The following is a 14,891-nucleotide window of genomic DNA, read 5'->3' on the forward strand; positions in this document are numbered from 1 at the left end:
TGTTTTTAATTGGACAGCCTAGCATGATGCATAACGATCTCCCGAGAGTCTTTCCCCACACTGTCCACGGTGACGGTGCTTCCCTGCGCTGATGACAGAAGCATATGGGCTCGGAATGTTCGTCTAAAGGCATGCTGTGACATCATTTCCTGTCTGCATCTGGGTGCTCCGAGACAAAGCCCAGTGGCGAGGTGCTGACAGTTAAGGGCTCTGAGGCCTGTCGACGACTCCGGCACCCTGGAAAGACATGGGGGGGGGGGGAAGTAGAATGACTGTCAGGAAACAAAACAAAACGAAAAGAAAAACTTGTTCAAATTGGCATTAGCCTTCAAAGAGACCTCTTGATTCTGGATGTGGTTGTGATATTCAAGGTGATTTATGGGACAGCAGGTCATCCAAGGTTGTTTATTGAGCTGCCGGGGTTGAGGCACGACTGCATGAGTGGACAAGAGACAGCCGTGCTGGCTTCCAGAGCTTTGGGGACTGCGAGGAGAAGCTGCACAGAACAGAGCATGTGAAGACAACACACGAGCATTCAGCGTTACAGAGGGACCATACTCCATGACCGTCACCTCGCTCTGCTTCTCCCCACCTTCCTGAGGAGACTTCTAAACTCATCTGGTTGCATTGATTGTTGCCATTGTGAGGACTATCTTCGGTGGCATGTTTCGGGTCAGTCACCCCTGGAAACCTGAGGAGACGATCCAAACAATCCAAGGTAGTCTAGAACAAAGTCTCAACTAGTAGTTTGTCACATAAAAACCCTACAGTCTGTTTTCCATTTATTTCAGCCTTTAGGTATTAGTTTGGCTTCTCGTCATCTCCCTCCAGGTCTGCTTGCCTGACATTTGACCTTGCCTGATCCACTTAGGGGTCTTTTTTTTACAAGCCATGTGAACCCTGCAAAACCATTCACCAAATAGCATGAACTTTTATGGGTCTTCTTACAGACTTTTGACTGTGTCAGAATAAAGACGACATCATCTAGTAGAATGTCTGCACAGACTCCCTGTTCTACCTACTGTATAATCCTCAGCTGTACTACCTAGAACCCAGCTGTACTACCTAGAACCCAGCTGTACTACCTAGAACCCTCAGGCAGCTGGTCTATACAGAGGCTATAAGGAATGGGCTCCAATACCGTTAAATTAAACTAATTGGCTATGAGGGAAATTTGGAAACCAAAACAAATGAGTCACCTAGACAGGAAATGGGCGGGCCGACATGCTGCCAGAACAGAGGACGTGTGTCAGATGTGGGTCTGACAGTGGTGTCTTCTGGGAAGTGTCACACAACTTGGAAGCGAAGCAAAATCCCATAAGGTCCATGTAAATGCATTGAAGACGACAACGTGAAAGGGCCATCACTAATACAGCAGGGGCCCAATCTGAACAAGCCTCGCAATACATGACTCAAGACGCAACATAGTGGTTAGCCAGTGGAGCAACTTTACTTACCTGTCTTGTCTGCGCAGGGACGCCTTGAAGGGAAAACAATCTCTTACAAACACCATAGTGGCTGTTCGATTAGTATTTTGGGGGGGGGCGGAACCCCGGTGGAGTTTAACTATAAGCTGCTCGCTGAGGAAGGAGCTGTCCTACACATGGCTGTAGGAAACGCTCTGTTGATCTGAGGGGCGGCAGGAAACTGTAAATGTCACTGCAGATTTTTAATCACGCGCCATATCCCTGGGGCTACAAAGGGTGGTTTATGGACTTAACTGTGAAGAGGCTCGAAGATGATTTTCTGCGTATTAGTATCATGAGATTTGGTGTTTGATACACCATCTGATGTGTAATAACTCCTCAGATGTTAGCGGGAAGGTTTCGAATACTTGCATGGATTACATCTAATGGAATGAATTAAAAACGTTGCATTGTCTGCTCGGATTACATCCCATTTTGGTTCGAGCCAAAGCAAGGATTTAGTGATACCATTAAGAGCATCAAAAGCTGCATATCTCCATCAAACGGGGATTTACTTTAACAGTCAGCATATCAGTTACAGTGCTGCCATCTCCTCTCTTGGTTTAGAATCCTCTGCCATCCACAAAGCCCTCTGAGTAGTTTACATCCCACCGGATATTTCAGGCCGTCCAAGCTGACATGGCCTTATTTATGAGCGCTGGACAGTGCTGGAAAACAAATCTCTTTGTTTTCAGTTCTAGCTGTGGGGAGCACATGTCGAGGCAGAACGAATATGTTCCCTCTGCAGTGTTCTGGGAGATGGCTGTCTGTTCTGAAGCCTAGTGAGCGCTGCCAGGGGACACGGGCCTTGTAGCCGGTCAACTTGGCACTTTATCTTTCTGCTGCATGAAACATGATTTACCTAAAGTGGCTTCCCATCCTACATGTCTTTCTCCCTCCGTCGCTCTCTCTCTCTTTTCTTTGTCACAAACTTTGGCTCTCTTTAAAATGCTCCCTCTCTTCCTAATTCTCTCTCTCTTTCTCCCTCTCTCTCTCTCTCTCTCTCTCTCTTTCTCCCTCTCTCTCTCTCTCTCTCTCTCTCTCTCTCTCTCTCTCTCTCTCTCTCTCTCTCTCTCTCTCTCTCTCTCTCTCTCTCTTCTCCCTCTCTCTCTCTCTCTCTCTCTCTCTCTCTCTCTCTCTCTCTCTCTCTCTCTCTCTCTCTCTCTCTTTCTTGCTCTCTCTCTCTCTCCCTCCGTCGCCCTCCGTCGCTCTCTCTCTCTCTCTATCTCTCTTGCTCTCTTGCTCTCTTGCTCTCTCTCTCTCTCTCTCTCTCTCTCTCTCTCTCTCTCTCTCTCTCTCTCTCCCTCCCTCTCCTGGACCCATATTCCGTTTCCTCTGTAGGTTTGTTTATGGCTCAATAAATCTGTCATTTCCATATTACTACCTACTCCCTGTCCGAAACAAAACACTGCTATCGCTCGTCATGACTGTATGAGCAAAGGGTCCACTCTCTCCTCATGTCCTCCGCTAACTCAGCATCCATGTCCTCCCACTCACCCAGTACTCATCTCCTCCACTAACTCAACTCAATCAGCATGTTACACTTTCAGTTCATAAACATTGCGCTGAGGATGAAAGAGGAGATTCATTTCAAAGAAGGTAGAAAAGAGATAACAGCAAAATGTAGATGCACTGATGGCCACCTTTATTTGGCCTCATCAAGGAACTCGATAGGTTCCATAAAATATACATTTATTGGGAGAAATGCTGTTTCCCCCCACTCTGAAACAAGCATATAGAGCTCATTAAAGTGCCTGATTTAAGATTAATGTCCCATGTTTTGTCCTAGTCTCTGTGTTATGGGGTTTCAGTTTTCCTTTTGCTTGACATAAAATGTATTGGGTTGATTTTCTGAGAGTTAAGTATTTATTATAATCCTGTGGTTTGAAGAGGGGGGTATATGTTCAAGTGTGTGTCTTAAACCTTCTTTCCTGATGTGTAACATTTTATGCACAGCCCTGGAAAGCTTTTATATTTGTAAAAGTTCTCTTCAGAGTAAATTATGTCTGGGTCGTACTGGGCGCTGATGTTTATGTGTAATGTGTTCTGATTGGAGACGTTTCAGCTAAGTGCAGTTGCCTTGATATTGCTTTGACGTTGCTTGAACTTTTCAGTGCCATGTTTAGCCTTTAAATTTAACACCAAATAGTATAAGTTCAGTAGCAGGCTATTTCAGTCGAGTATGTTTGAAACATGAGCGAAATCCCCACACCGTTTTGCTTATGGAACTTAAAAACTGTTAAGGATCGACTTCCATGTTTAAACAAAGGTTTTCTAGATCTTCACCAGAAAAGTAAATAGTTCACAGTACGGTGTTCAGGGGTATGACTATCTAACTCTGCCCACAGGAATCTGTGGAATCGACCCCCAAACCAATCTTGTGGTACAGCAGACTTCACTTCTGTACATTATTGCTATTAGCGATCTAGTTTCTCCACATGGAAATTGAGTAATCATTTTTCCTGGATAGATAGTTACACGAGTGAGATTGTATTGCTTGATCACCCGTTATGTCTGTGCATAAACTCTCTCTTTTTCTTTGTCACACACTTTGGCTCTCTTTAAAATGCTCCCTCTCTTCCTAATTCTCTCTCTCTTTCTCCCTCTCTCTCTCTCTCTCTCTCTCTCTCTCTCTCTCTCTCTCTCTCTCTCTCTCTCTCTCTCTCTCTGTCTCTCTCTCTCTCTCCCACTCTCTCTCTCTCTCTCTCTCTCTCCATGTAGCGTGTGTCCACACGTGCGTGCTCATGCCATGTTTGCATAATGTGTGCGTGTCATGAACGACAGCCTGTGATTAGGGGGACTGATTATTTGTTTAGGCACAGACCCCTCGTTCCTCTTTGCCTTAAATTGATTGCAATTATGTATCTGTTTAGTTAATTGTGGTGCGTTTGATTGGGAGTGTTTCTTTGACATCAGAACATACTTTTAAGAGAAGGGGGTTGTAGGCAAAGTAGGCTGCTTTGTATTTGTGTATTTTAAGAGTATCCCACATGAGGTGTGAGGAGACATTTTCTGTGCATCACACATGAACTGAAGTACTTTTATATAGCTGATATGTGAAGAAGGGTGCACATAATTCATTTATATCTACACTTTTTTCTGCCCACACTTCCTCGTACAGCTGTTCTGTTTATGTAAAGGCCACTCAGCTATTTACAATCATGTGTGACCAGGTATGTCTCTAAATCCTCTTGTGGACATGGTCATGGTCCTGGTGAGGACATGGTCATGGTCCTGGTGACTGGGTTTCTATAGGTCTTGATATTGTCCCACCAGGAGACACCTGGGTATGCACTCCCCTTTCCTCCTGTGCAAACGTGCTAACATGGACTGCCAGATGTTATGAAAGGCCCCATTGAAAGTCCAACTTGTGTGTGTGTGTGTACAGTATATGTGTGTGCATGTGTGTGAATTCAGATTGAGTACATCTACTGTACTGTAGATAAAGTACAAGCTAAGTTATCCTCCAGTTTTCCAAGATTAGGATTCTATGTTGGACAATGTTGCCGCTTTAAGAACTCCCAGTGCCTGGCAGAGTCAACTAGCAGGAGAGAGGGAAGAGCACAGGAAGAAAGAGAGGGGAGCAGAAAATGAAGGCAGAATAGAAAAGGGTGATGGAGAACTCTGTATGTGGAAGCCTGTAGGTTTTGTGATCACATGCACACCTGTGGCTCATCTACAGCTGGCTGGCTCTGACACACAACTCAACCGTCCTCTGATTGGTTGGCAGGCCGGTCCTGGTGACTGGAAGGGGGCTTTTCCGTCCAGCCCCCTTCCCATCGCAGCGTTCCCCAGCACAGTGAGGAGAGGGAGAACTCCGGACAGGGAGCCACAGCCAGGACACGCGCGCACACACACACACTGAGTCACACCAAGTGGGACACCAAGTGCACGGCTTCCAGACACACACACACACACACACTTCTAAAAACGTACACATACGTTCCTGTGAGCATGGACAAGCAGTCATCTGCAGGCAGGACACTGCTGGCAGCACTTCTGATCCTGGTACAGTAACCTTCACTCTTTGCTTGGGACAGGTGAAAGGGGGGCTACCTTTCATATGCTTGTTATTCTGTCGGTAGCTTTAGTGTGTCTCAGCTGAATCATTGTGTACTGTGATGGATCTGCTCCTGATCCTAACATGTCGACAGGTTACCCTGGGCTTAACCTCTGCTCTCACTGAGTAAGCATGCCACCTTTACAGTGCTCTTATGTGCCATTCTACTAGGAGGGGTGTGTGTGTTCCATATCAAGTGAGTAAGGGTAGAGTCTGTAGAAGAAGCTGGGGCTAAAACATAAATATGTGATCAATTGGTTTCTGTTTGTAACAGATTTATATTTCCACTTTAACAGACACATGGCTCAATATCCTTTTTCAGACAAAGTTGTGTGTCTTTCGGAAACGTCTGTGCATCCAGTTGATCAATATCTCTGTGTGGGATTTACTAGTATGAAATAATACGTGTGACATCATGAAATATGAGTCAGCATATACTCTCACGTTTGGTGTGTGATTTTAGTGCTTTGTGAGGATTCCATTCTTCATCAGGAGTCTCTACACTGTACATTCTGTGGGTTCCATGGAAAGTTCCATATTGGTGTTCTCATCTGGTTTTAATTAGAAGTTTCAATTACATTATTAAAGATCTGTTACTAGTCCAAGAGAGTGTTTTTTGTTGTAGAATATTCTATCATATTGTATTATTACATGCAGTATGGACATGACAAGACCAATCCTTCATATGTTATTGTGCAATATGCGTTGGGAAGGCCAAGGTCTGGAGAAAGAAATACACAGTTCCCACATATTGCTAGACAATCCCTCTCACATGACAACACTGATCACTTGACACCGTTCAAATAAACACCTGCCTGGGAGCAAAACGAGTCACTCCATGAGCAATAGGTCTCATGTGAAAACAAAACTTGATGTGAGATAGAGATGGAGCGAAGAGGAGAGAGAGAGAGATAGAGGGGGGGTGGAGAGATGGATGAGGAGAGAGAAGAGAGACTGAAAAGGGGAGAGAGAAGAAGCAAGCAAGCTTTCGCTATTTGGCCGTCATGGTACATCTGAGATGCTCATTATCCTTGCAGGCGTGTATTTCATCTTTTCATAATATTGATCTTGGATCGAAACTATTATCTCCACTTCTTCTGCTGCCTGATGTGGTGAGGGGAAATTATAACAGAAATACAAAGGAAATAGTTAAGACTGGAACTTGTTCAAATGCATTCCATTTCACAATGTAAAAGATGTTTTGGACATCTGACTTAAATATTCTGTGGGAAGCTGAGATCTTAGATTATTTCCGGTTGGTCTTTTAACATACCTCCCTTCAGCACACTCTCTCACTGCCTGCTTAGTGGAGTTTAAGTTCATCTGTTTCGGAATGAAGGACCTGGTTGGAGAAGCTCTGAAGTTCATCTAGTCAAAATGTACCAAACTAGCACAATTTCCCTTTCTGAGTCATTTAAATTGAGATCAGATTCATTGACAAGTCTTGATGCACCTGTGTGAGAGCGTGTGTTTCTGACTCCTCCCTCCTGTGTGAGAGCGTGTGTTTCTGACTCCTTCCTCCTGTGTGAGAGCGTGTGTTTCTGACGCCTTTCTCCTGTGGTCGTGCAGAGCTCCCGGACGGCGCGTTCAGAGGAGGACCGGGACACACTGTGGGACGCCTGGGGCTCCTGGAGCGAGTGTTCCCGCACCTGTGGGGGAGGGGCCTCCTACTCCCTCCGCCGCTGCCTCAGCTCCAGGTAAGACTGACATCCAATCACCCTCAGCTCCAGGTAAGACTCTCAGCCAATCACCCTCAGCTCCAGGTATGACTCTCAGCCAATCACCCTCAGCTCCAGGTATGACTCTCAGCCAATCACCCTCAGCTCCAGGTATGACTCTCAGCCAATCACCCTCAGCTCCAGGTATGACTCTCAGCCACCTTTGTCCCTCTGAGGCAAGTCCACAGTCCTTCAACTTTAACCTGAAAGATGCCCTTTTCCAATACCTGGTTCCCATCCACTAACTCTACTGGACAAGCACACGTGTAGGAATCCCTACAGAGAGCCTTTAATCAACTAACAAGCTATCCCAGTGTAAGTTCAAACCATTAACTTTCACTAAGGAGGGACTTTAATGTATTACAAAGTAATGGCTTTTGTTCACATAGTCAAGTCTTGACTCGGAGATGGACTGGCTTCCATTAAGGTCCCATATGAAGTCTAGGGAATGTGGAGGGGTGGAGGGTAGAGGGGGGGGGGGGTTCCTCTCTCTCTCTCTCTCTCTCTCTCTCTCTCTCTCTCTCTGCCTCTTGGTGGTTTATGTCCTGCCAAATGGAGCGAGACGGGGTCCCTAATAGCGTGTGTTTTTCTCGCCACAGACCCCTTTTCCCATGGGCTGCAATAGGAGAGCTCTATAATTTATAAAGCTGTTACCAAGCCCTAAAGGGCCAGTGCATTGCCCCATCTACCACCACCCAACAACAAGGTTAGGTCTCACCAGTAGTTTGTCAATGAACAGAATCGGTCACTGATTACAAGTAATGGCAAGTTTCTTCCTCCCAAGCACAAAAAATACCTTGAATAAAGCACTGCTTTATTCAAAACCTCAGATTTGACAGTTAAGGCTAGATTATTCTACAGAAGAAAGAATTAAGTTCTTATCTACTCAGTGTCATACCATATATTGATTATCCCAGCTAAACATACATATCCATAGGGAAAAGTAAAAACCTGGGCGCTTCAAACAGTGAGCCAAGAACGACTTCTTAAGTACCTCTTAAAGAAGCGAGGGCCTCTGTTCAATGTGTACGTTCTCCTTTCATCTAATCCCAGACACCTTGAGGGACTCTGCTTGAAACAGTCCAAGTGGCCCAGTGCAAGCTCAGAGGCCAAGTCCAAGCAGCCAATCACAGAGGCCGCTCACTCAGGAGCACGAGAATGAGAGCGGGAGAAAAGTATGCTTTCCATAGAAATGTTGTCACATTTATAGACTGGGAAATATTTGCGTGGTGACTTCACCACATTCCTCTCTTTACAATTCCCACTGTTTACCCTGTCGATCCTTTGGCACCCCGAGGCTTCTTCAGGAAGGGTCCAGACCAGCTCCACCACGTTGGAGACCTAAGGGGGTGGTTGGGGGGGGGGGGGGGGCAATCAGATGCAACATCTTGATCTGCAGTCAAATACTCTAACGCTGAGATATACCCATCACATAATATACCGTACCCCTAACACTGGTGTTAAAACACTGTGGTCTGTTGCTGTTTTGAGCATGCATTTCATTAAATCAACAACTATAACTTCAGTTGCCAAGAGCATCTGGTTTGGTCATTACTCACATAGCCTGCTGGCTGTGAAAGTGAGATCCTCGTGACCTGGCTTGTTGAGGAGGGGTTTGAGGTTTGACTGTGTGTTCTGTACATATTCATATATGGGTGTTCAAGTGTGGCAATTTGCATATGTGTGTTTCTTTGGAGAATTTCTTTTATGAATGGAGTCCTTTGGTGGTTCGTGTGGTGTAAGCATTTGGGCATGGAGTACCCCCCCCTCCCCACCACCTGGCCCAGTCCCCCATGAGGGACCAGTAGTCTGGCCCGTGGTGCCACATCAAAGAGCTCCACTTGGTGAGAAACAGGGCTAAAACATTCCAAGCCAGTCCCCCCCCCCCCCCCCCTCCCATCGTGCCCCGACTAGGGGACCTGGGACCCAGGACACACAATCATCCACATCCACCAGCACACACACACACACACAACTCCCACCATCCAAGAGCACCTCACACCACAGCATGAGTAATAACTGCACATGCATGGATCCATCCCAAGCATACTTTTCCTGAAGCTCATTAGGCACAATCAAGGCCTAGGCTGTGCGTACAAACCAAAACACACACACACACAACCAATATTAAGTGTGGGTTGAGTAAGTGTGGACATATGGATCAGCTGTGATGTCAGTCGAATGGGATTCTGTGGTATGGGGAGAGAGCATGTTGTTTTAGTTTAAGAGTCGTTTGGCCTTGGGATCCCCACAGGAATTTAAAATCCTTTATTCATACGATAACGAGATGTGAAAGGGTGGTGACATGAGGGAATGTCATCAAAGGTGTGTCACAGTTATGTCAAAACACTGTAGTTTCGGTGGCAGTTTCATTAAAAGTGAACATTCTCAATAGTAAGTCCTCTCATGAATGTGCGTCTGGAAGTAGTGGCTATAGAGCTAGTTTTAAACAACTCATTGTGTGGCCTGTGTAGCTGAAACTAATTACAAGTTCACTCGACCTAACCGTAGCAGGGAAACATTCTACAGCCAACATCAGCAATCGTATATTGAGCAGACCTTGGTCAAAAGCTATTTGAAATACTTTCATTTACGGTACATTATTTAATGTCTCTGTGCATGCTGGCACAATTAAACCCAAATAAAGCCGAAAAACCACTGACAACAGCTCAGGCTTCAGACATATGCTAAAGTAACTGAGCAACCACCTAAAATAGAAACTAAATGGACTGTAGTTTATCATGTACTGCCCATTGGAAGGAGCATGGGACGGATGGAAGCAAAGCAGGCATGCAGGCAGGCAGGCAGGAAGGAAGGAAGGAAGGAAGGCAGGAAGGAAGGAAGGAAGGAAGGAAGGCAGGAAGGAAGGAAGGAAGGAAGGAAGGAAGGAAGGAAGGAAGGAAGGAAGGAAGGAAGGAAGGAAGGAAGGAAGGAAGGAAGGAAGGAAGGAAGGAAGGAAGGAAGGAAGGAAGGAAGGAAGGAAGGAAGGAGGCTGGCTCGATCTGGCCGGTTCTTCTGTCATGCCTCCTCTGCATGACTCTGCTGATGGGGGTGCCTTTCTTTAACACACACTAGAAAAACATAAAGAAAAAAGAAGCAAACAGTAAGAACATATTTCATCCAACATTGGCTATATCCCAGTGCTCAGACATGTCCTTTACATTATTATTCTAACAACGGTTTAATGGTTTATGAAACCCACATGCAACTTGCACTCGATACAACCAATCTATAACATGCCATGTCAACTCAACCTGATGACAACATTATGGGTATTACTATGATTGATTCAGTCTAGTGTGTGTGTGTGTGTCCAGATGTGTATATGTGTGTTTACCCATGTCCCTGTGTGTCCATGTCTGTGTTTCCGTGTTTGTGTGTGTGTGTGTGTGTGTGTCTGTGTGTGTGCGTGTTGGTGTGCAGCCACAGTGTAAGAGTGTGTGTGTGTGTGTGCGTGTGTAGGAGGGAATTCCTTTTTCTGTGTGTTTGTGTTGTATTTTCAAATATATATCCAGACCCAGCAGGTTTTTCCACTGAGATTCTGGTCTTCTCTACCCGTCTTTCCCTCGGTCTCTGGAAGTGTCTCCTTTGTTAGGGCCCCACGGCCATCTTGTTTGGTTTGGCAGCGCAGGCTGTCTGGCCGTGTCATCGGATCTAATGATCATGCCATGCCGCGCACGCCTTTCTCCTCTCTGGAATAATATCATGAACTCCTTTATCCCTCTTGCATCTGTGAGTCATAATTCTGCAATGTTGCCTTGAATCATGATTACAGATTAGCTAAGGCCGGGTGACACTGGAATTCCTCTCATGTTACGGAACTGGACGACTTCTCCCGGAGTCTGTCCCCCGCTTGCTCCTCAAGGATAATCAGCCTATCGCAGGTGCCATCTCTGGCTCACCAATCTCCCAGCATCAAAGTAGAAAAAGGAATCCCAATTTGCAAATGCGGTTGATTCCTTCATCTGGACTGAAACACCAAAGACACTCATCCAGAGAGCGGTGCCAGGCTGTCTGAGACAGCTCAGCACATTTTGCTCTCATCGTCCAACTGTGGTCTTCCTGCTTAAGGCCTCTTGTTAAAAAGCCCGGATTTGCCCACCATGAAAATGTAATGTAACAGAAAATGAAGATCATACACTGCGTGCACTTTATTGAAAAGCCTTTCAACAAATCGTTTTTTTTTCTGTGTCGTCCCCCTGTAGGAACTGCGAAGGGCAGAATATCAAATATCGCACATGCAGTAATGTGGTAAGTTTATCCCATTTGAATGCCCTAGCAGCATACAGTACCTGTCTTTTAAAGAGTAGAGTTTGAGACGCCAACCTGAGAATTAAACTGGCGCCACTTCAAACGAAACCGTACGTTCTCTCCGAGAAAAATCACACTACCGAGTCTCTCCCTCTCCCTTTCCTTCTCTCTCTCCCTCTCTCTCTCTCCCTCTCTCTCCCTCCCTCTCCCTCCTTTCTCTCCCTCTCTCTTTCTCTCGGTCTCGCCCTCAGGACTGTGCCCCTGACGCGGCAGACTTCCGCGCCCAGCAGTGCTCCGCCCATGCAGACGTGCGCTACGACGGACAGTACCACGAGTGGCTGCCGGTGGACAACGACCCCGACAACCCCTGCGCCCTCAAGTGCAGGGCCAAGGCGTCGGGCCAGGTGGTGGAGCTGGCTCCCAAGGTGCTGGATGGCACGCGCTGCTACACCGAGTCCCTGGACATGTGCATCAGCGGGGCCTGCCAGGTAGAGAACGCTAGGCCCTTCTCTGACGCCGCCGTGTGGGGGTTGGGTTCAGACGGAGGTCATCTTTTCCAGAAGGTTTTTTCGAGACCGAGGTCGTATTTGGAGCGTAGAGCATTGGATTCAGGGAACGTAGAAAAACAAATCGAGAACTTTTGGGTTTTGTTTTAGTGACTCTTCTTTGGAAAACTGTATGCTTGTCCATCTCTTTCTTTTAATCTGTCTCTTTCTGTTTGTCTTTCTCGCTTGCTTTGGGACAACGATTTCTAAAGTTAGGTTGAAGTACCGGTCTTGACAGTTCACCTGCTAACTATCATCACCATAGTGTTATTGCTAAGTTTCTAATAAAGTTCTTATAAAGTTCTTCCAAAGTAGGACAAACAACATTCCTTGGAACATTCCCATGGAAAATATATGTTTATGTCAAGGGCTACATACTAGTACAGTATGTCTAGCCTTACAAAAATATTAGCAGATAGATCTGCTATTTAAACATCTGCCACCCAACCAGAAGATGTATTCTCCTGGTCGTCTGGTCTTCTCACTTATTCCATGCCAAGTGACAAATCACTAAACCTAATAAGCCACAGTCCCATTGGCTGACTTGTACAAAGGCAGTGTGTCAGCAGAGAGCATCTGCTTTGTGAATGAAAACCAGATGAGTGAGAAACAGTCAGGGACGTTATGATTGACATGTCATGCAGCTTTCATTCGTTGAATGAAATACCATTTGTTTGTGCCGCAAGCTATACTGAATACATGCCGAGCGTCTTTGTGTGAGGCCGTTTGTCAGATGAGTGATGCTCATCATGTGACGCCCCATCGATAGATTGTGGGGTGCGACCACCAGCTGGGGAGCACAGTGAAGGAGGACAGCTGTGGCGTGTGCAACGGAGACAGCTCTTCCTGTAGGCTGGTGCGAGGACACTACAAGTCCCAGCATTCTTCCGGAAAGAGTAAGGAAGTTGCGTGGGAGTGTCGATTGAAGTCTTTACAGTACGCGTTTAGCAAATGTCTCATTGGCTTGACTCCGCCTCTCGTCTTCCTCTGCCTCTCTTTCTCTCTCTCTCTCTTTGTCTCGCTCTCTCTCTTTGCCTCTCTCTTTCTCTTTGTCTCTCTCTCTTGCTTTTTCTCTCTTTGCCTCTCTCTCTCTTTGTCTATCTCTCGCTCTCTTTGCCTTTCTCTTTCTTTGCCTCTCTCTCTTTGCCTCTCTCTCTCTCTCTTTGACTCTCTCTTTCTCTGTCTCTCTCTCTTGCTTTCTCTCTCTTTGCCTCTCTCTCTCTTTGTCTATCTCTCGCTCTCTTTGCCTCTCTCTCTCTTTGTCTATCTCTCGCTCTCTTTGCCTCTCTCTCTCTTTGCCTCTCTCTGTCACCATCTTTCTGTCTTTCAGCTGAGGACCAGGTCATCGTGATTCCTTATGGGAGTCGACATGTTCGTCTGGTCCTGAAAGGCCCGGATCACTTGTGTAAGTCTTGGTAGGTCTGGGGAATTTCCATCCAGAACTAGACTGAACGGTGGTTGTCTTGTTGTGTGCATGTTCCTATTATTTCCTTATAGATCTTCAAAGTTTCACCTCTCCTCACCCACGCACTGTGACAGGGTGGACTGTTCAAACCCTAAACCCCGAACTAGAACCCGTTGAATCCTATTTTCACTACTCAATAGGTACCTATGTAACGGCATAGCCACTTCACCCTACTTGCCTCGGGGAGAATGTCCCTGTACTTCCCTGTAAGTCGCTCTGGTAAGAGCGTCTCTGATAAGAGCGTCTGCTAAATGACTAAATGTAAAAGCTCTCACAGTGCAGCCAATTTCCAGTAGATGACCAGTGTCTCACAGATACTCTAGAGGGAAATAAACACCCGACTGTATCTCCCTCCAGAGTGACCCTGCCTGCCTCACCAGCTCCTCTGCTCCGTCCCTTCGCACAGCGGAATCAGAGCATTGGAGTGCTGTGTTCTCCTTGGCTCCTGTAAGGCTTCGGGAAGCCTGTCTCCCAAGAGCTCTTAGCCCAGTATCACTGATGTCGAAGCCTTTGGCAGCAGAATGGCATTCAGGAACAATCGATAACAAATGTTTCCGCCCGTTCTCCTTCCCCTCTTTAAGCGAATGCTTAACAGTTAACAGATCTGCCGAGCGCAGCCAAGAGGACTTCTTCTCTTTTATAAACAGACAGATTTCTCATTAAAATATTTCTTTTCCTTTTCGCTGTACTCAAAGGGTAATCACATGGTCGGGTGCGGGTATGACTGCCTCCACTCGGGGGATGTTTTGCTGCTCGTGTTCTCATTGTTGAAACTTCCACACTGGATTTAGACAAGGCCCCATTACGTCCGGGGGTTGACTTGAGGTCCAACAGTGGAAAACCTGTAGCAATACACGTTTCTCTTTGAGTCCGAATGTCCAAAGTGTAAATATACACATGCATATGTAATACACACATGGATATATTGTTCACAGATTGATACATGTTCTATGTGTAGTTAAATGAAGTGCTAACATGAATGGCTGAGCAACGTCGACCACTTCCATCGCCAGTGTTCTATTGTGGTATTCCTTTTGATGTTCCACAGCTGTATATGTTTGTCATGCGCCGCTTTTGTTTGTCTGGATTCTAGACGTGGAGAGTAAGACATTGCAGGGAGGGAAAGGTGAACTGGATTTGGCAGCTTCTGGACAGCATCACCTGGAGAACACAACCCTGGACTTCCAGAAACTGTCTGACAAGCAGGTCCTGAGGATCCCAGGCCCCCTGGGAGCTGACTTCTCCATGAAGGTAAACCTGAAATGGTTCAACTGGGGTAGATGTCCTGCACTGGATATCTGACCCTCAATAGACCACTGTCTCTCTACTACAGAAGGTGCCATAGATCTTATGGACAAGTTATTTTCAGAAGTTATTATCTTCCTC

General features: G+C 46.2%; 1 protein-coding gene across 2 annotated transcripts in view; it reads left to right on the forward strand.

Annotated features, from left to right (window-relative positions):
* LOC146222125 (ADAMTS-like protein 1) overlaps nucleotides 1-14,891 on the forward strand; it is a 56,382-nt gene that overhangs the window by 27,354 nt on the left and 14,137 nt on the right. For both annotated transcript variants that reach the window (XM_084691515.1, XM_084691514.1), the window contains exons 3-8: nucleotides 7,096-7,223; nucleotides 11,450-11,495; nucleotides 11,747-11,983; nucleotides 12,810-12,936; nucleotides 13,371-13,445; nucleotides 14,599-14,756. In XM_084691515.1, the coding sequence (XP_084547641.1) occupies nucleotides 7,096-7,223; nucleotides 11,450-11,495; nucleotides 11,747-11,983; nucleotides 12,810-12,936; nucleotides 13,371-13,445; nucleotides 14,599-14,756 (771 nt within the window). The remainder of the gene's footprint in view (nucleotides 1-7,095; nucleotides 7,224-11,449; nucleotides 11,496-11,746; nucleotides 11,984-12,809; nucleotides 12,937-13,370; nucleotides 13,446-14,598; nucleotides 14,757-14,891) is intronic.

The sequence above is a fragment of the Hypomesus nipponensis genome, chromosome 25 (genome assembly GCF_054491055.1).
Source record: "Hypomesus nipponensis isolate SF chromosome 25, ASM5449105v1, whole genome shotgun sequence".
Classification (NCBI taxonomy): domain Eukaryota; kingdom Metazoa; phylum Chordata; class Actinopteri; order Osmeriformes; family Osmeridae; genus Hypomesus; species Hypomesus nipponensis.